This window comes from Coregonus lavaretus (assembly GCF_964263955.1).
Source record: "Coregonus lavaretus genome assembly, contig: SUPER_35_unloc_1, whole genome shotgun sequence".
Taxonomy (NCBI): domain Eukaryota; kingdom Metazoa; phylum Chordata; class Actinopteri; order Salmoniformes; family Salmonidae; genus Coregonus; species Coregonus lavaretus.
This window is the reverse complement of record NW_028167181.1, coordinates 5,789,940-5,810,485: the sequence shown is the minus strand read 5'-3', so window position 1 is coordinate 5,810,485 and position 20,546 is coordinate 5,789,940. Positions and strand designations below refer to the sequence as shown.

General features: G+C 44.5%; 2 protein-coding genes across 3 annotated transcripts; both read right to left on the bottom strand.

Annotated features, from left to right (window-relative positions):
* Nucleotides 1–7,724: 7,724 nt before the first annotated feature.
* On the bottom strand, nt 7,725–11,100 carry LOC311110008 (hydroxyacyl-coenzyme A dehydrogenase, mitochondrial-like). The gene is made up of 8 exons (XM_084188523.1): nt 10,878–11,100; nt 10,161–10,289; nt 9,888–10,045; nt 9,268–9,394; nt 9,018–9,107; nt 8,787–8,859; nt 8,467–8,583; nt 7,725–8,182 (listed from the first exon to the last, which is right to left on the bottom strand). The coding sequence occupies exons 1-8, from the start codon at nt 10,992–10,994 to the stop codon at nt 8,064–8,066; spliced, it is 930 nt and encodes a 309-aa protein (XP_084044649.1). The 5' UTR covers nt 10,995–11,100; the 3' UTR covers nt 7,725–8,063.
* Nucleotides 11,101–12,479: 1,379 nt separating this feature from the next.
* Nucleotides 12,480–20,380, bottom strand: LOC311110006 (cytochrome P450 2U1-like). 2 transcript variants are annotated; one of them, XR_014610664.1, is made up of 7 exons: nt 19,818–20,380; nt 17,846–18,164; nt 17,303–17,637; nt 16,925–17,086; nt 16,525–16,692; nt 15,820–16,086; nt 12,480–13,002 (listed from the first exon to the last, which is right to left on the bottom strand). XR_014610664.1 is itself a non-coding variant. In XM_084188521.1 (6 exons), the coding sequence occupies exons 1-6, from the start codon at nt 20,266–20,268 to the stop codon at nt 15,905–15,907; spliced, it is 1,617 nt and encodes a 538-aa protein (XP_084044647.1). In that variant the 5' UTR covers nt 20,269–20,380; the 3' UTR covers nt 14,205–15,904. The 2 variants fall into 2 exon arrangements, 1 of the variants encoding a protein (XP_084044647.1); XM_084188521.1 differs by lacking the exon at nt 12,480–13,002 and having other exon boundaries at nt 14,205–16,086.
* Between the last annotated feature and the right edge of the window lie 166 nt (nt 20,381–20,546).

The window sequence follows — 20,546 nt, the reverse complement described above, 5'->3', positions numbered from 1 at the left end:
TTTCTGTTTAGACTGGGTCTGTGGGTTTGTTTTGGTTGAGTAACTGGCCTATTGTGCCGAGGTCTGGCCAGCTGCAGGGAGCGACCGTATGAGGGTAGAGCCTCTCCCTCCCTGCCAGGTTTTATCATGTCTTCTCTACTTCCTCTCCTTCTCCTTCCCTCCCCCCTTCTCTGTCTCTCCCCGGTGGCTCCTTGAGACGCTGCAGATTGAGGGGGTGGTGGGGGTGGGCTGCCTTGTAAAACGTCCCCCCTTCTGAGTCGTTATCTCTGGATCATGAAAGGCCCCCAGGTAACAGAGGGGAGAGACAGGAAGGGGAGAGAGGTCGCAGGAAGATATAATTTTTCTCTTTATTTTTTTATAAACGTGAAACTCTGTTTTGAGATGTGGCTGCTGAACAAAATGTGGCTCCTATTGTAGATGTAGGTGGAACCCCCTTCTCTCCCTCTTTTTTTTCCTCCTACTCTCTCTCGCTTTCTCCCCCTGCCCCTCCCTCCCTCCCTCCCATCCGATGGTGAGTGTGAGTGGCGGTTGAGCTCCTTTGAAGTATGCCGCAGCACAGGGAACAGTCATTGTGCGGGCCCTTTGATAGTGCCGCCCTGGCCTCCAGCCCCCAGCTCCAGCTTTGTAGCTGTGCAGTACTGCGGGGGCACACCACACACTACACCACGCCGCGCTTGGCCAGACTTCAGCGGCTCGGGCCCCCAGCGACGGAGCATCAGATGTGGGTAGAGGGATAAGGAGAGGGGGCTCCTACCGCCAGACCCCCAACTCCACCCCTTACCCCAGTCTCACCAGCACATGCCTGAGGTTTGGGCTTTTGGTGGCTCGGGGGGGGGGAGCCTTACCTCCTACCATTCCTCTCCCCACAACCAAAACCCTTCCCCTCTCCCTTCCTCTAGCCTTGCATAGACAGAAACCTCCTTTATCCACTTCCCTTCATCTTCATTTCTCGTTTCTTCTCATCCCCCTCTCCCTCGTTCTGTTTTAACTAAATTCCCCCAAACATCCCCCTGTTAGCAATGATACCATTGTCAGTGTTCCCAGCCCAGACAGAACAACAACGACGTTTCTCCCACACAACCACCCTGACTTTTGGTTGGAGGTTAGAAATTACAGATGTAACTATTCTAGGTTTTCCTTTTAATGTTCTGTCTCCCGGCCAGAGAAAGTGCTGGAAGGATGAAGCCGTTTGTTTAAAACATACATTTTCTTCTTTGGTTTTACCTCTTCCTCCTCAAGCTGAGGGTTGCCGGTTGTGGCAGTGTCACAATTCTATAGAGAGAGTGAGACTGCCTGACCCGAGAGGGCATCGCCAAACAAAACCATAGTTAAACTCTTCACAGCAAGGTGAATATCTCACCAATACGGAGCAATAGTCAGTGCAAAGGTTGGCTATCTCTGTTTTTTTCCATCGACTGACTTTGTTTCCTGAACTTAATGCATTGTCTCCATCACTGGTTGGATTTGAATATATTCCTTTTCTTTCCAGCCAGCCAATGCTGTTAACTTGATTCTGACCATTTAGATAATTTGGCAGAGAAATATCAGGTTCATTTTCAGCTTTTATGCCATCTTGGAAAACATTTCAGTCTAGATGTACAAATTCCCGTGTTTCAGTGATTTGGAGTTGATCTCTGAACCCACTAAACCCATATTTCATAAAATAAGAACATTGTCTGTCTAGGTTTCTGACTGTGGTCGAGACAGACATGGCAACTGAGTCAGCTGATTTGGCATTTCCTCCTCTCCTCTCTCTCCCAGAACTCTTTCTTTCTCTTTTTCCTCTCCTCCTCCAGACCCCCACTCTCCCTCTCCCTCTGCCATTGTAAAGTCTACACTCCTGCCTGGGTTGGAGACCCCTCGCTCCAGTTGGCTTATTTTTAGTAATTTGTCGGCCGTGTTTTCCTTTTTAATGGCACCAAAATAAACCCCAGAGTTCCGCTGCAGTGCAGGGAAGGAGGGAGGACAGGAGGAGGGGAAGGAGGAAGAAGTAGTGTAAGGCAGGCGGGACGGGCCCAGCTGCGGGCTCTTTGATTTGCCCCGGGAAGTTGGAGGCGGCGATTGTGAGACGCGGGGCCGTGCCAGTTATCTTAACCTCCCACGCTTCAAAGACCCAGAGCCTGGGCGCCGTTGGTCTCAGTCGCTCCCCCCACCTCCCATCCCCTCCCTGGGCCAAGGAGAGAGAGAGCCAGAGCCAGGACCCGGCCTCCACTGGAACAGAGGAGCGTTTCATTTCCTGCAAAGAAGTCCAGCCGGCATTCCTGAGTGCTAACTGGGGGGAGAGGATGTGGGTAGAGGGGGAGGGGGCAGGGAAGGGGTCAAGTTGCTCCTGAATCCCGCGTTTGTGTGTTGGTGTCGGGTGGGTCTGCTATGAAGACCTGGCCTGATGCCCCCTCCTGACCCACCACCACCCACCCCCCCCCCAAGCCCCTCAGGCTTTTTCCCAAGACCGGAAAGACCAGGCCAGGGCTTTTCATCTTGTGGCCGGGAGGGAAGGAAAAAGCTCCCCAGGAAGAGAAGAGGGTGCTGGGGCTGAGGGCTGAGGGCTGGGCTCTCAGATCCTGGGATAAAAAGGGGGCAGTGGAGGTAAATGAACAGCGACAGAGGCTCTGTCTCTCTCTCTGCGGCCCTCCTCTCCTTGGTGCGGGAGGCTCAGGGTCAGCCGTCCCTGGAAAAGGCGTCCTCCGTCCCTTTCATCCACGTGTGGTAAAGCAATCTGGGGGGGGAAGAGCGTGAGTGTGTGTGGTACCAGGGTGGAGTTGCAGGGCTCAGCTGACTTCTCTACCCACAAACACACTTCTCTGACCTCACCACAAGGGAGCAGTCCTTCCACTAATACATTTTCTATCTTTCTCTCCTCACATCTTTCACTCACTACCCGGTCGGATAGCTACCTCTGAATCTCTTCCCCCTCTCTGACTTTGATCACTGATTCCATTTGATGCTCAAAAATAACCAACACCGCCTGTCCGTCAATAACTGAAGCTAACTCTGTTAGCTACGTTCGCCACAGAACAGTATTTTGAGCAAAACCGCTTTTGTGGTTTGACAAACAATTTCCCTTGCATGGACGGGTGGATGGTGGCCGGCGGGGCTTTTTAGAAGGCCCTGTGAAGTGGACTCGAGCAGGCTGAGAAGACTCTCTCTACCTCTCCACTGCCCACACACAGCGGTGGCAGCATAAATGTCAACAAAAAGCTATAGCCTAACTAGATGGCTGGTTGCGTTCAGAGAGAGAGGGGTAGCAGTAGGTAGACGATATCAGGGTGTGAGTCAGAGAGGGGGGCAGAGCAGATTGAGCCAGCTGGGTCACAGTGACCTGATGTCAGAGAGAGATCAAAGCTAAAGCCAACCCACATCCTGTCACTAACCTTTTGACCTACTGTTCAGTCGGCAACGCCATTACTGCTCTCTGAAGACGGCAGAACTGTAGGGCTCCTTCACTCCTCCAGTGTTTGTACAGGAGGCAGAGCTAGCATTGTGAGGTTACATACATCAGAGGACGCAGCACTCAGTCACTGTATGTGGGATGTGTGAGACTGTCTGATTTCAGATGACGTTGACAGCAATGTGTTGTGGTTTCATGTTTGAGCTCCTTTTTAGTTAGTGAGGGATTTTTGAATGGGTTATGAGTTCATTGCATCTCTCTGTTTCTGACTTGTATGAAAAAGACAGTCAGCACTTGCAAATGACGTATAACAGCAGTCACTATGGACACGTTTAGGCCCTCTGTTTTTGCCCATTGAACTGACAATGTTTCTCTCTCTGTCCTTCAGGAGGAAAACTGAACACTTTCTCCACGTCATGCAAAGCGAAGGCAGCAGCTATGGGCCTCCTGCTAGAGATGGAGGCCTGCTAGATTCCATGAACCCTCCCCCTTATCCCCAACCCCCAAGCCTCAACTCCCGTTCTCAGAGGAATACCACCCCCCCGAACTTAACTTTACACTCCTCTCCTGCAGTGACTCTCCTATCTGATGTAGAGACTCTGAACTGAACAAGACAATCACTACTAAAGACCATCAACCAACCGCATTCAAACACCCCAGCCCCCTCACTCCCCAGTCCCTCACTCCTCACATCGAACAAAAAGATGAATCCAATGTATCGTGTTTTTTGGTTTTGTTTTCTTACAAGCAGCTTTATCTCAATCCAAGGCACTGCACTGAAAACAGTTCAGCGATTTCACATTGTCAAACACACTTAACACCTCCCCACACATACCCCAACACACAAAACACCAGTTTCTAAGTTATTTCTAAGTTATTTGCCACCTCCGTTCCTTTCCTTTGTACAGCCCACTATGTTCGACCCTCAACACTCCCCTCTCCTCTCTCTCACTGGATTTCAGACCACATGTTTGGGTTGCGGCCTGACCCACACCACCTTTTAGACTGACTGCACTATCACAAGGAAGATGGAGGGATGTCAATCACAGGTTGTCAAGGAAACATCCTCTCAAGGCTCCTATCCTCCATTTTGTTTTTATTAACGACCAGTTGGTGCAAAAAAGATCAACGTTTTATGATTATAGCTTTTACTTTTGAGTTGGAATTAATGGAATGCTTTTTTGTATTTTGAACTTGGTTTAAATTTCTTGGTGTATATTTTCAGTGATTGTTTATTTTATTTTTATTTTTTTATATATATATATACTGGTATATATGAAAATAAGCTTTGAACACAGGAAAGCCATTTTTTTTCTTGTTAGAGTCTTGCAGAAAAATGAAAATTAAGGCTTCTTTTGATACTATTTGTAACAAATAGTGACCTTGACTCGAGTCTTGCTCAGATGTAAAATAAAGCTCAGTATGTGTACTTTTTAAAGAAACTGTCAGGATATGTCACTTTTCTTGGTATTTTTGCAGGCAACGTTAGGACAAAGGCAAGTGGTTGCTCAGAGGCCTATATTTTATTGTTCTAAACTGACATATGAAGCAGATATATATTTACCCCAGCACTTGGCAGTGTTTTTCTTTTATTGCTATCAGGGTTGGGGTCAATTCAGAAAGTAAACCAAATTCCAATTGCAATTTGACATTTTCCTCATTGGAAAGCATTGAAGAGAAGTTGGAGAATTTCAGTGTACTTCCTGAATTGACCCCAAGCCTGATTACGATGGACTTTTGTCTCTTCTCTATCTGGTAGCTAATAGTGTGGTCTTTTTGCCCATGTTGTTTATTCCATGCAAGCATTTCTGTAACATTTGATTGATTTTATGCTCTATTTTTAGTATTACTTGATTCATTTTTTATTCATTGTCGTATTTTGAATCACTGTCATCTTGGTATAAGCACTTTGCTTCCCAAGTGGTCACATTAACAGTTTCAACATGTTTTGTTTTTTTAAAGAAAAATAAAAAGGCATTGGCTCATTTGATCTCCCGACCGGAATTATGTGATAGAAGGTATACCTTACTGACAGAGCTGGTTTCCTGGACAGAGATTAAGCCTAGTCTTGGGCTAAACACTTATTTGAATGGGGATTCTTCATTGAGCATTGTTTTTAGTCTAGAGCTAAATCTCTGTCCAGGAAACCAGCCCAATAATCTTGTAGTGTGTGATCATTAGTAGGCCTATCATATGGTTCATATCCAGAAATTCAGCATTTGTCAACACTGCCACTTAGTGGTCTTACATAGAACTACCAAGCAGAATTATTGACTATAACTCACATTCAAATCTTGAGGGGAAACTTCAAAAGGCTCTAAAACCGACCAATTAAAACTCCAGCAGCATACTGACTGAGGCTACGTTCATACAGTATTATGGCTATGCTAACGAAAGGGGAAATCCACATCTTGAGTATTGAAGCTGCTTGTAAAATAAATCCATGGAAAAAGGTGAGACGTGATGTCTCATCCTCCAAGATGATCAATTTAATGTCGGGATATAAAGAGGGTAATGTTTTTTTTTTTTTCTAATTGAATAGTAGGGATAACATCAAAGGAACTCTTGAAACAATATTGGAAATTAACAGTGGGGTTGAACAGGCAGGGGTTAAAACTGCCCATATGCATCACTGGGTATCATTAACATTAATGGCAGTGTGTGTTGGCTGAAAGGTCCAGAGGCAAATACACTGCTCAAAAAAATAAAGGGAACACTAAAATAACACATCCTAGATCTGAATGAATGAAATAATCTTATTAAATATTTTTTTCTTTACATAGTTGAATGTGCTGACAACAAAATCACACAAAAATTATCAATGGAAATCAAATGTATCAACCCATGGAGGTCTGGATTTGGAGTCACCCTCAAAATTAAAGTGGAAAACCACACTACAGGCTGATCCAACTTTGATGTAATGTCCTTAAAACAAGTCAAAATGAGGCTCAGTAGTGTGTGTGGCCTCCACGTGCCTGTATGACCTACCTACAACGCCTGGGCATGCTCCTGATGAGGTGGCGGATGGTCTCCTGAGGGATCTCCTCCCAGACCTGGACTAAAGCATCCGCCAACTCCTGGACAGTCTGTGGTGCAACGTGGCGTTGGTGGATGGAGCGAGACATGATGTCCCAGATGTGCTCAATTGGATTCAGGTCTGGGGAACGGGCGGGCCAGTCCATAGCATCAATGCCTTCCTCTTGCAGGAACTGCTGACACACTCCAGCCACATGAGGTCTAGCATTGTCTTGCATTAGGAGGAACCCAGGGCCAACCTCACCAGCATATGGTCTCACAAGGGGTCTGAGGATCTCATCTCGGTACCTAATGGCAGTCAGGCTACCTCTGGCGAGCACATGGAGGGCTGTGCGGCCCCCCAAAGAAATGCCACCCCACACCGGTCATGCTGGAGGATGTTGCAGGCAGCAGAACGTTCTCCACGGCGTCTCCAGACTCTGTCATGTCTGTCACGTGCTCAGTGTGAACCTACTTTCATCTGTGAAGAGCACAGGGCACCAGTGGCGAATTTGCCAATCTTGGTGTTCTCTGGCAAATGCCAAACATCCTGCACGGTGTTGGGCTGTAAGCACAACCCCCACCTGTGGATGTCGGGCCCTCATACCACCCTCATGGAGTCTGTTTCTGACCGTTTGAGCAGACAAATGCACATTTGTGGCCTGCTGGAGGTCATTTTGCAGGGCTCTGGCAGTACTCCTCCTGCTCCTCCTTGCACAAAGGCGGAGGTAGCAGTCCTGCTGCTGGGTTGTTGCCCTCCTACGGCCTCCTCCACGTCTCCTGATGTACTGGCCTGTCTCCTGGTAGCGCCTCCATGCTCTGGACACTACGCTGACAGACACAGCAAACCTTCTTGCCACAGCTCGCATTGATGTGCCATCCTGGATGAGCTGCACTACCTGAGCCACTTGTGTGGGTTGTAGACTCCGACTCATGCTACCACTAGAGTGAAAGCACCGCCAGCATTCAAAAGTGACCAAAACATCAGCCAGGAAGCATAGGAACTGAGAAGTGGTCTGTGGTCACCACCTGCAAAACCAGTCCTTTATTGGGGGGTGTCTTGCTAATTGCCTATAATTTCCACCTGTTGTCTATTCCATTTGCACAACAGCATGTGACATTTATTGTCAATCAGTGTTGCTTCCTAAGTGGACAGTTTGATTTCACAGAAGTGTGATTGACTTGGAGTTACATTGTGTTGTTTAAGTGTTCCCTTTATTTTTTTGGAGCAGTGTTTATACACCAGTATGTTACATAGTTGAAGGTTGCCTTGGAGTTCATCCTTCCCTGGGAAACTGTATGAATAGAACAATCTATGGGAAGCATTTGGAAAAGTCCGTTTAATGCCACAAACTACTTACAAACCACCACATGTAAAGATGACATTCAGAATATACAGTCAAAGACAGTGGATTTGAATTCATAATACCAGTCTACCATTCTTCAGGAAGGCACTGAGGTTTGTACCAGCTGCATTTCTGTTCTAGCGTTGTCAAGATGAACCAGCGTTTTCTCTATCACTCATGCCCTTATCAGTAATGGGAGGGACTACATGATCTTGTCCAATAGGAAGTGCTCATTTTCATTTCCTGTTGCAAAACATTTTGTCACGGTGTGCCTTAATGAACAGGCTCCAGCTAGTGTTGATGCTGGGGCGGGGTTACTTGTACTTGTAGAAGCCCTCTCCGGTCTTCTTGCCGAACTTGCCATCAGCCACCAGCTTGTTCAGCATCTCACTGGGCTGCATCAGAGGGTTGTCGGGATCCTTCTCAACCCAGCCTGGAATCAAGTAATCATCACAAAAACATTTCATTTGAATTTTTGCAGGTTTCACACTTCCTGCATCTGCTTCATTTTGTTTGTTCAAATATTTATCACAATTTTCAAAGACCACCGGCACCTCTCGTCCATCTCAACATCTATAACCAAAACAGTGCTCCTCCTCTGTGCCATATGAACTGCAGTTCTTTCTATTGGCCCTATCCCTAGCTGCTAATATAGTCCTCTTAACTGGGATTGTAGTCTGTAATAGGAACACACTTGTGAAGCAGCCCAACACTCACCGTCAATTATGAATTTAGCTGTGTCCAGTCCTACGTAGTCCAGCAGCTCAAAGGGCCCCATGGGATACCCAGCGCCCAGCTTCATGGCAATATCAATGTCCTCCTTTGACCCGTGGCCTGACGAGAAGAGCACACAAACTCAGCCATTGATTTTGAATGAAGGGTGACATAATGGTTTCATATACAGAGCACAGTTTTTTTTTAACCATAGATGTTCATACACAACCATTTGTCACATCCCTCTTGGCTCTGATGCTATTTTGATTAATATACAGGCAATCAGTTTGAATATATCTTTCAGTCATGCAGGGGTGGTGTACCTCTCTCATGTAACCTGATGGCTTCCATCATGTAGGGCACCAGCAGGCGGTTCACAATGAACCCAGGAGTGTCCTGAAGATGAACAGAACGTAGTGATGTTAGTGAACCGTTTATAACTGCAGATGATGAACATAATGTATGGTGCAATATGGTATGTGACTGTATTATCTTTAAGGTTGTACCATACTAGCGAAATACTTTATATGTATTAAAAGAAGCGAGGATCTTACTTTGCAGGACACTGGTGTCTTTCCCAGTGCTTTGCTGAAGGCGAGGAGGGAATCGAAGGTCTCCTGGCTTGTGGCTGATGTTCCAATCACCTGAAGAGGACATGTAAACAACTCAACATCTTTCAATTGAATCTTGCTGATACATATGTTTCTAATTTAAACATCTCCATCATGACATAGAGGGAGACTATATAGAGACTTATGATAGGGAGGGATGTCCTAAAATGTACACCGTACTGTTGATCCTTACCTCTACCAGCTTCATCATGGGGACGGGGTTGAAGAAGTGCAGCCCTCCAAATCTATCCAGCCTGCTGGTGGAGCTGGCTATGTCGGTGATGGGCAGAGAGGACGTGTTGCTGGCGAAAATGGTGTGTCTTAGAGGAACCAAACACATCAGGCAATAAGCAGCAAGCAACTCCCATGAGGTACACCCCAATTAGTAACATCAATTAGTGGGCTACACAACGCCTTTCCCTTTGAAATATTTTATTTTAATTAGAATAGTCTTGAAATAGTGTATTTTAAGCACATTTCAAGGATACCAGCATAGCTTTATAGTAAGTATAGAAAAAAAGCTCAAATGCAGATAAAGGAATTTTGATATTTAGGCTAAATATTCAAAATGGCAACCCAGAATTTACATAAACTAAAAATAATGGAGATTTCAAGTCGCAGGCAGTGGAGACAGAACAGTGCTTATGTAGTCTAGCAGGGATGGTTTGGATTCACGCTCGCTTGGTGAGTAACCTTGAGACCAAAGACGTGGGTTGGACCCACAAGCTAATGCCTAGGATTTAGCTCAGTGGGATAAGACAGTCTTGTGGCGTGTAGGAGACACAGGTTCAAGCCCTAGTCGGTCATACTTACGCTGGTGCCACTTTGTCCAGAGCACCAAAGAGGCCCTGTTTGATCTTGAGGTTCTCCACGATGGCCTCCAGCACCAAGTCTGTACTCCCCACCACAGACACCGCGTCTGTCGATATCGACACGTTGGCCATCACCTTCGCGATAAACTCTGCTCCTGCCTGAAACGTACATGATGACGGTCAAAACCCTGTTTGAATCAATGGTGTTATTAAAATGTGGTTCTTCCAACATTTCCTCATTGGAAACAGCAACATTAACATATTAGTGACCAACTTCTGGCTTGTCAGCAAACTTCTTCTTGACCACCCTCTTCAGGCTGCCCTCTATTCCCTTGGCGGATTTATTCAGGATTTCCTCATTTGTGTCAACTAGTACCACCGAATGGCCCGTTGTAGCAGCAACCTATTAGAAAGGGGGGACACAAGTGTGAGTCAGTCACGAGTGGGTGGGACTGGTGTTCCAGGTTTGATTGTCAAAAAGTCACTTTGGTGATACAACTCCTGAATTGAAGGGCCACGAAAGTAAGATATTAGGATGTTGAATGCAGAGGAAATGTCAGATAGGCACCAAAATCCCTTATATAACTAACTAGTTACAGTAGATATAGGCCAAAGTCCACCTCATGCAGCTATCTTCACAATCTGTTTTGCACTGATCAACCGGAGACAGCTTGTGATACATACTGTACTTCTTACCCAGAGATGAACAACCCATTGCCATTTGTTTATAATACAAAGTTGTGTAACTCCTCCCCTGCATCAGGGGAATTGCCTTGGTTGGCTTCTCAAGTGGGTATCCAGCTAGCTAATATCAAGCTAGCGGTTAACTAACCAGCAAGTAGTCGGCAAGTTCGTGCACTTCATTACTATATTTAACTGGCTTGCAACGTTAGCTACATAGCTGGTTAGCTTACAAGCTAACTAGCTAGCTAGCTAGCTAGCTTGCAAGCTAATGTTAGCAAACAAACTTCTGTCATTAACAGTTAGCCACCTGTGCGATACCTGCACCCATCTGACCACCCCCGATGATCGTAACGTGTTTGATCGCTGCATTTCGGACTGCAGAAGAGGAGAGACCTCTGATGACTTGGTGAGTGAAGAAAGCCATGGTTTTCAAGGGGGAGAGGACCGCACCAGAATAAAGGAGCTGGCTGTGGCTGAACGTACAGGCAGACTGACACTCAGACAGCGTGGAAGGTCGTTGTAGGCAGTGGTCACGTGACTATTTAGCCCATTCCACGACCTTTCACACAGTTTTGATGAGGCGTGTTTTATTAGAGATCCCTACTATTGCTCTAATATAGGAATAAGTCAATAATAACATTGTAGTTTGATAGGATGCAATAGCACTTTCTACTGAGAAAACAAGAAGTGTGTGCAACTGTTGCATCAAAGCAAATCAAGATCATCATTTCATTTATTTTATTGCCATAATGCAATAGACAGCTCTCTTCAAAATAACTATGGTAACCTGAATGCAAATAAATCACCCATAATCCTTTCGTTTATTCCGTAACGCAGAAAGGCCTAAACTAAAACCTCAAACAGTTAATAGATATTCCAAGCTGTAATAAAATGTTCCGTTAAAATGTTCAGTTAAAACATTTAAAATTGCAAAATGTTACATTAACACACTTTTACATTCCCTGTGCACATTTTCAGCATCAAAATAAAGAAATTAAATAGCTATAAACACTGCACGGTTCCAAATGAGACAGCTCTTGTGAGAAGGTAGTAAGCAGCCCTTAATGAGTAAGATGAAACCTATAATAATATCAACATCATGGCTTCTTTGAAAACAGGTCTGTGCTAATCAACAAATCACAATCAGCTATTGTTGACAATCAACTTCAAGTCCATCCATGATGCATCTCCTCACATTCCCCTTTCAAATAAAATCCTCATAGTGTTATTTGGGTTCAATTAGTGTTCTATGAGTTTTCTATGGGTCACAGAACCTCATGATCACTGGAATCCAAGTAGTGAGTGCCCTGCCACGAGAATTATAAATCTAGTTGTTTGGATCCTGGATGCTGATTGGACGAGCAGCGTTCCAAGCCTTGCTGTATTGGCCGTCACAGACACACCTATGCCTGCTAACAGTTTCATCTGAAAATGGTCACTGCGCCTCCATAATAATATCATGCTCATGTTGCTGTCCTAATCATCTCTTGTATTTATCTCAACTCGCACATGATTTCCCCTTGCTTCCAGCATAGCATTTAATTTGGTACAGCGGGGGTTAATATAAACCTCGCTGTCTGCCCGTCCTACCTCCGCAACAATGTTTCATTTTTGAATTTCGATCTCTGTAGGACCATACATAGGGTGAACCGTGCCCAGACGAGACGAGACAACTTTTTCTGAGCCAGTCGAAATCACCTATCAACGTCATTATCATAAATGCTAATAGAAAAACGTTTATTGTGTTTTTGTAAACAACAGTAGACTGAAGTATTTGTTTCAGGAAAGGAATATTATATGAAAGAATTTTGGGTGAGAGCATCAAAAAAATTACCAACAAATCATGAAATAAACAAATAACTAATTTAATTATGCATAACACAACAATAGGCATCCCCAACAAAGTTAACAGATTTTTAAAAAAAAAGAAAAGAAAAAAAAGGTAATAACCAACATCGTCATGATGTTAATATTTTGAGGGAACATTGCATTTTTTCTTCAAAACTGGTATCCGTTTGGTCCAGATGAACTTTAACACACTTACATTTGAGTGGCACCTGACTTTGAAAGCTTCCCAGTCACTTTCAGTTTCAAAATGCGAAATGAACACATTCTCGAAATTACCTGGATGCAGTCTTTAATGCAATACAGTTCACACTGGAAAGGACTCTACATGGCTTCCAGGACACAGCGGCTGACTGCTCTCCAGTTGGACTCAATGTCTCTATCCCCATTATTACATTGTCCCTTCAGTCTGAGAAGTTGGGCCTCCAAATCCCTCCACTTCCGTTTCCTCGGTGGAGGTGCCTCACCTCTCTCTGCCATTGTGTTTTTTCACTCTGCCAGTGACTGACAATCTGTCAGGTGACAGATGAATAGCCAGAGAGGAGGATGGCGCACTTGCACTGCATCATTTAGTGTCCGGTGGTAAACTACAGAGAGAGAGAATATTAAAACATTAAAAGAAAGAGCAAACAGGACACAAAACGTTTGCAAACATGACGTTCTACACCTCAGGGTAGCGTCTCACAACTTGCCAGGTGCGTCTGTCATTAATAAGCGTGCTAAAGTTAATCTGGACCAGAGGCAGGTAACCCCGGGGCCGTGATCTTGCGGATGACCTCAGCCAGGTGACGATCTGCTGAAAGGGAACAGCCAATCCGAGCTGTTGGAACCTCTTCCATAGAGCTTGGTTGAAATGGAAGTAACTGCTACCGACGGTGGCTTGGTGAAACTCGGTTTCCAGTGCAGTCTTCAACAAGTTTTCAAAGTCGCAGACCACAAGTTGAGGGCGCCAGCTGTGGTGGGTCACTCGCCTGATGGCTGCTCTGATAGCTTGGAACACTTGCCTGTAGTGTCTAATGGTGCATTGCTCCATCAGCACATGTACTACAAAACCACGATGGCTCCCCAGTTTGGTTAAAATGTTTCTGTAGGGTCGAGGACAACTTTTAAAGGTACCATCTATGTAGACTGTTCTGCAACGTTGCAGCTCTGTCAGGTTTTCATTCGTTGCAAACACCATTATTCCCCAGTCATTGTCGGTGTGTAACAAAAATCGTTCTTGGGCCCATGTTTCAGCCCATTGGCCTTCGATCACCACTTCTTCCACAGTGGAATGGGTGGCATCGCTTCAGACCTGGCTCTTTGCATGATTGATCTGATGGACTTGATTGATCTGAGGCTTTTGGTGGCCACACCACCTCCCTGCCGGCCCAGTCAAACACATTCCGCATTGTAAACCTGGTTTATTGGTCCAGTCAGATCCCACCTCACCTCTGCTGTAACACTTTGTCAGGATGGGGTTGTGCTCACCATTCCCACTTCTGGGGGATGCACATGGTCATGGACCTCGAGTACTCATATTTGGATTTGCATCTTCAGCACCTCCACTGAATGTTGTCACCCCTTGGAAAGAGTTAAGACAATGACTAAGTTATATGTAGAGAATGTTTGAACACGCTTATACTCTTACTATTTTAACATTAACGGGATTCATTTGCTCAGACAACTTTGAGTGGCATGTGCTGTGACACACCCACAAAGTCAACTTGAGTTTAGAACAGGAGTTGTCAAATGTGCTGCTAGTTTTGAAAGTTTTTGAAACAGGGAAAACCTACCACAGACAATGAACATCGTTTTTTTGATGGTTTATTGGTTTTTGCAAGGTACAAAAACGATATTACAATAAACATGCATCTGATCTGTTATTGATGGTGCTTATTTACTAATTCACAGGGATGGGCAAAAGTTACAAAATATAATACAAAATACAATTACAAAATACTCTAAAGAACAATGTTTCAAAATAAATTATAAAATACTTTTGCAAAGTAATTAAAATACACATCACATTTGCAAGTAGCCCCCTTAACAACAACATAATTCTTAGTAACGGTGGTTGTTTTATCTACCTTAGTTGAGTAAGAGTGTCTGCTAAATGGCCAAAATGTAAAGGTAAAAATAAACACTTGCAAAGCACACTGGGAATTATTCTAATGAGCTCAGCCCCAAATAATTTGTATTGTAATTACATTTGGCCTTGTTTGGGGACGGATATCATTAGAATAATACCTAGTTTGCTTTGCAAGTGTTCATGTTCACATAACATTTTGGTCATTTAGCAGACACTTTTATTACACCATAGTGGCATCACACTTCTCGGTAGGGGGACCTCCTATGTCTGCAAACACTTTTTTTTATGGGCCTAATCATAGAATTACATATAGAATCCCTATTAATTTAATAGGATCTCTATTGGCCAAATAGTAAAAGATTTGTCATTTAACTTTTTAAATGTATTAGCCTACCTTTTTAATGTGTCATAAACACAACCAGTCATGATGTTTTCATCAGGTTGTCAAACAATTACTTCAAAATGCTAATTTAGGCTACCAGCACACGCTACTCAGGAATGGCTCATTTAGATCTTTTTCTGCTTATAATTTTGGACATTTGGTAGGTTATTTGGTAGTAAACTTGTCTATAATTAGATACATGCAGCTTCTCTTCTGTCATTACCTGGTGCTCATCTAGAATACTAAATAAAGCCTCGCTCATCAGAAATGTCATAAATCGATAGAATGATCATTGCATCATCAACAATGTAGTTGACATTTGTAAAGATTTCTCTTAAATTTCTGCTTCTCTCGCGGAGCAAAGGCGTTTAGGGACCAGGGAGATTTCCAAATTACACCAATTTGACCGGTTTAAAGGGCTGAGGGAACATAGGGCTGAGGGAACATAGGGCTGAGGGAACATAGGGCCGAGGGAACATAGGGCCGAGGGAACATAGGGCTGAGGGAACATAGGGCTGAGGGAACATAGGGCCGAGGTAACATAGGGCTGAGGGAACATAGGGCCGAGGTAACATAGGGCTGAGGGAACATAGGGCCGAGGTAACATAGGGCTGAGGGAACATAGGGCCGAGGTAACATAGGGCCGAGGTAACAGACATGGTCCCCCTGCATAGCACCAATGTTGTTTAGAACGGACTACCAGTACTTTTGCATAGCAACTATGCAAAAATAATTAAAGACTGGGTGGCATCTGTAGCAACATGACCAAAAGAACTAACAACCAGATTTTTGTCTGGACTATATCTTCTGATGGAAGAATTAAATGGAATGAATTGAATTATCAAAATAAAGTTTTCATGAAAATATGTAATTAATTGTTATTTTAATATGTTGGTAATAGTTTTATAAAAGCAATAAGGATATCGCGTCGGCCCGAACAACGTCATTTACCTGTGACTGTATTCATGATACACCACTGCCTCTTGTGCCTTATGGCTTAATTACGGTACCAGGGATCGTAGTCTGTCTGGTGGCCTCACCGCCGGGGCCTCACAGTCACAGTGTATGGGCAGGGGGCCAGGGTGAGGCCAAAGCGCCCGTGCATGGGAGGAGGGGGCAGCCCCTGGGGCAGTCTGAAACTGAAGGCCTGCAGCAGGCTGGTGAACATCAGGAACAGCTCCATCTTAGCCAGCTGCTCGCCCATACACACCCTGCGTCCTGAGAAAGAGGGAAAAGAACACTGTAAAGATACACATTAAGTCGTCATTGTAAATAAGAATTTGTTCTCAACTGACTTGCCTAGTTAAATGAAGGTTCAATAAAAATTAACAAAATAAAAAACTCATGGTCATACTACATGCATGCCAATAATCCAGTAAAATTGTGAAATAAAATTATTAAAATGTTCAGTCGTGGCCTAACTGCTCCATAGTCATGCAGGGGGTATTGTGGGACTTCAATAACCCAGAGAGAGTGTGAATTAACCTTTTAAAACTTGTTTCTGTGGATTTTACAGTAGCCTAACTGTTAATGTCCACAGTAGAAATGCTTCATTCTCAGTGTATACCGTGTGACTACACTCAGTTTGCCAGTTGTAGAGCACGTCTCTAATAGGACACACACATACGTCTGTCGAGAGACTTCCTTATGACCTACCTATTCCGAACGGTATGAACCACTCCTTCCTCAGGAGCTTCCCCTGGTCGTCTAGGAAACGAGAGGGGTTGAAGTCGTCTGGCTCCTCCCACACAGTGGAATCCCTATGGACAGACCACAGGTTGGGGATGATCACTGTGCCCTTAGGGATTGTATAGCCACGGAACTCTGCAAGACAACAACAGAAGAACCATAGTAAAAGGGTTGTACTTTCCTCTGTTTCTGCTGCAGCAGCCTAGTCCCTGTTGTAGTGTTAGTCTGGTGGAACTGACCAAGTTGTTGAGAAAGCAATTCAATACAACTTTATTGATCTGACTGTGCATAACGGAAGAGTCAGGTTCTACCATAGAATTAGAATGACTAGTATGGGATTCTATCGCTACGGTTTCTCTCTCCTCACCTGTGGTCTCTGAGGCCATGTGAGGGATGGCCAGGGGGACCACCACAGTCATCCTCTGCACCTCCATGATGGTGGCCTCTGTGAACGGCAGGCTGCCTTTATCAGTGAGAGACGGGACCCTGTCTGGGCCCACCACCGCATCGATCTCCGCCTGCACCCTCTCTGTGGTGTAAACGGGTACAAATGACATGGGAAACATTATTACAAAGCAACAAGAGCATTGGGAAACGGGACACTGGATAAGTTACACATAGCATAATGATTGGGTACTGTACTGCATCATCATGTTACAACAAGGAGTTCTCTTTAGGTTACATTGAATTGGTCCTCCACACCCCTCTTTCTGTATTTCAGGAACCCTGTTTGATGATGTAGTACCTTGGATATCTGGATACACGACCATGTAGAGCATCATCCACAGCACTGTGTTGGTGGTGGTATCAGTACCAGCGATGAAGAGGTCTCCTATGATGTAGAACAGATAGTCCTCTGAGAAGCTACTGTCCGTCTCCCCAGCGGCCTCCTGGGCCAGCATCTCTACCAGGTACATGTCTATGAGATCTCTGGGGTTGGCTGGGTCTAACGTCTCCCTGTGCTTGGTGATGATCTGCTTCAGGAAGGCAGTGATGTCCCTTTCCACTTGCCGTACCTCTCTGAAGACACCGAAGGGCAGGTAGTAGAGCAGGGGGAAGACATTGATGAGGACCGCTGCACTGTTAGAATAGGATAGATAAGTTACTTCCTGTTTTTTGAGAGAAACTGAAATGTGTTAAGTGCTTAATGGCACACAGGAAATGCTACTTGACATCAGTGACCAGCAGCCCTCCAGTTACCAGTTCAGTTCCCACTTCTTACGCCCGGCTGGGGTTTGAACAAGCCAACCTGCCGGCTACTGATCTGCCTCTCTAACCTCTAGCCTACCTGTTGGCGATGATCTCTAGGCCGCGGGCCATCAGGTCCAGCAGGGCGCCAAACTCCCGGTCAGCGTGGTGGAAGCGCTGGCCCAGGGCGATGTAGGAGATGACGTTGGACACAGAGTTAGTTATCAGAGGAGTCAGGTCCACTCCAGAACCCTCAGTATCTTCCTCGCTGAGACGCAGCAGCTCAGATTTGACCACAGCCAGCCCCTCAAGGATACAGGGCTCCAGGCTCAACTTGCCCAGGCCAAAGTTCCGCAGCGTGGTGTGGCAGAACTTGCGCTGCCTTCTCCATACTGGGCCATAAGGTGCAAAAACTATGCCTAAGGATCAGAGAAATTATAAGAGGAGAGGTCGGCTAATAATGCCCTCACTACGCACTAGTACATATGTAATTATTTACAGAGCAAAATAGAATTCATCTTTTTTTTCTGCTTGGAAGACCTTTGATGAGAATAATATAATATAATAATAGAACAGGGACACAGGAGAGGAGGGCTTCTTCGGTTTATAGTTCATCCATGAAGTGCTCTTTGATCATGGGATGAAATACTATCAAACAAAAAGAAGTAGATGCTGGTTAGTAAACAATGCCGGAACAGCTTTTGTGCAAACAAACTTCCAGAAGTAATCAAGGCACTCTCATGTAGTGGTAAAAAAAAAAAAAAGCATTTATTGTTTTACGGCTTATGCATGGCAAGAATAAAAAATCACTGACGCGTTGCAGCTACAACAGCCTTCATCAGGGTGACAGAGAATAGTGGTGGACAAGCAGGTGTATATCCCAACTCTCACAGAAAGTGACTCACTTCATTACCATACTGTATGTAATTGATCAAGTAAAAAAACTTGGGGAAAAACACATTCAAGATATGAAGATTAACAAAATAAACATGGCAGAACAAGAATGCAACACCACAAAATAAATGCAATATCATAAAAGGAAAAAACTAACTGTGAACACATCAGCTCATGTTACCAAATATAAGAATGGGGAACAAAAAAATAAACCACATATCTCTTACAGGAAGGGAAAATAATCAATTTCCTCATTTAGACCTGGCAATACAGTGGCCCTTAGTTTAAAGATCCAGAATGTTTTGCGAGAACTGGGAACCACTTCAATGGCCATGGCCTTCAGAGAGTTTGGGCTGACTATGTGTTGTACAGGCTGGAGTGTCCATATGGGTACTTTTACATAGGACTTACTTTTACATAGGACATACTAAGAGAAGGCTCAAGGACAGGGTGTCTGAACATGTCTGTGCTATAAGGACTGCTAACGTCTCAAACGCCTCCTAAAATGTGGAACGTTCTGGATCTTTAAACTAAGGGCCACTGTATTGTCAGGTCTAAATGAGGAAATTGATTATTTTCCCTTCCTGTAAAAGATATGTGGTTTATTTTTTGGTTCTCCCTTCTTAAGTTTGGTAACATGAGCTCATGTGTTCAGTTAGTTTTTTCCTTTTATGATATTGCATTTATTTTGTGGTGTTGTATTGTTGTTATGCCATGTTTATCTTTGTATCTTGAATGTGTCTTTTCCCAAAGTTTTTTTTTTACTTTAACATTTACATATGGTAATGAAGTGAGTCACTTTCTGTGAGAGTTGGGATATACACCTGTTTGTCCACCACTATTCTTTGTCACCCCGATGAAGGCTGTTGTAGCCGCAACGTCGTTTTTAAAACATTTTTTATTCTTACCATGCATGAGCCATAAAACAATGAAGGCGTTTTAATTTTTCCATTACATGATTACTTCTGGAAGTTCGTTTGCACAATGGCTTTTCCAGCATTGTTTACTATCCAGCATCAAATTATTTTTTGTTTTATAGAACAATATAATATTCACTGAGCAAAACGCTCATCCAAGACCGCTCATACGATGAGTAAAAGTCGACCTCTCCAAAATGTATTGACTATTATGCTTTCATGCGTTATTACGCACAGGTTGTGTCTAGAATCAGCACTTACCTTTCCGCTTTGTCATGATGGTAACGGTGGGAATCTCTGGTCTGTCGGAGAACACATCTGCCCGGTTTGAGAGGGCATCCCTGACAACTTCATATCCGTTCAGTACTACTACCAGCTGACTCCCTACCCACATGCTGTAGATGTTACCGTAAACTTTAGCTTGTTCCGTGATAATAACTTGAGGCGATATTACAGTTCGTGTCTTTGACTTTGGGACGTTCTCCTCTCCCCGGCCTCCAAACGTCCTCCAGATGAAATTGGGAACCAGAAACCCCCCGATATTGCCAACTATTGGCCATGGTTTAGGACCAGGAGGAATATTGGAGAAATCCTGGTGTTCGCGAAATGTGTACATTAGATAATAGACTGCCACGAATACTGTCAAGGCCAGAATGCAGACATGGGACAGTGCAGAAGTGCGCAGGAGCTCGTGCCATGATTCAATAACCATGGTGTCTATCTCGGCTGCAAAGCAAAAAATGTAACCTCGTAATACTTAGAAGCGAGTTGAATATTCTGACTCGTCAAAATATTCGAAGTATTTTCTGAAAGGATAAAGTGTCTGCCATGTTATTTGTGAAAGAAAACGACGCATGGTGATTTCTAGCTTCCTATTGGTAGGGGGAGAGTACGGGTGGTGTGATTGGTGCGTTGATAGATGACGGAGGCAAAGGGGTTGACCCGAGCGAGCTTCATACGTCTCCTCCTAATATCTGCACTTTGATTGGA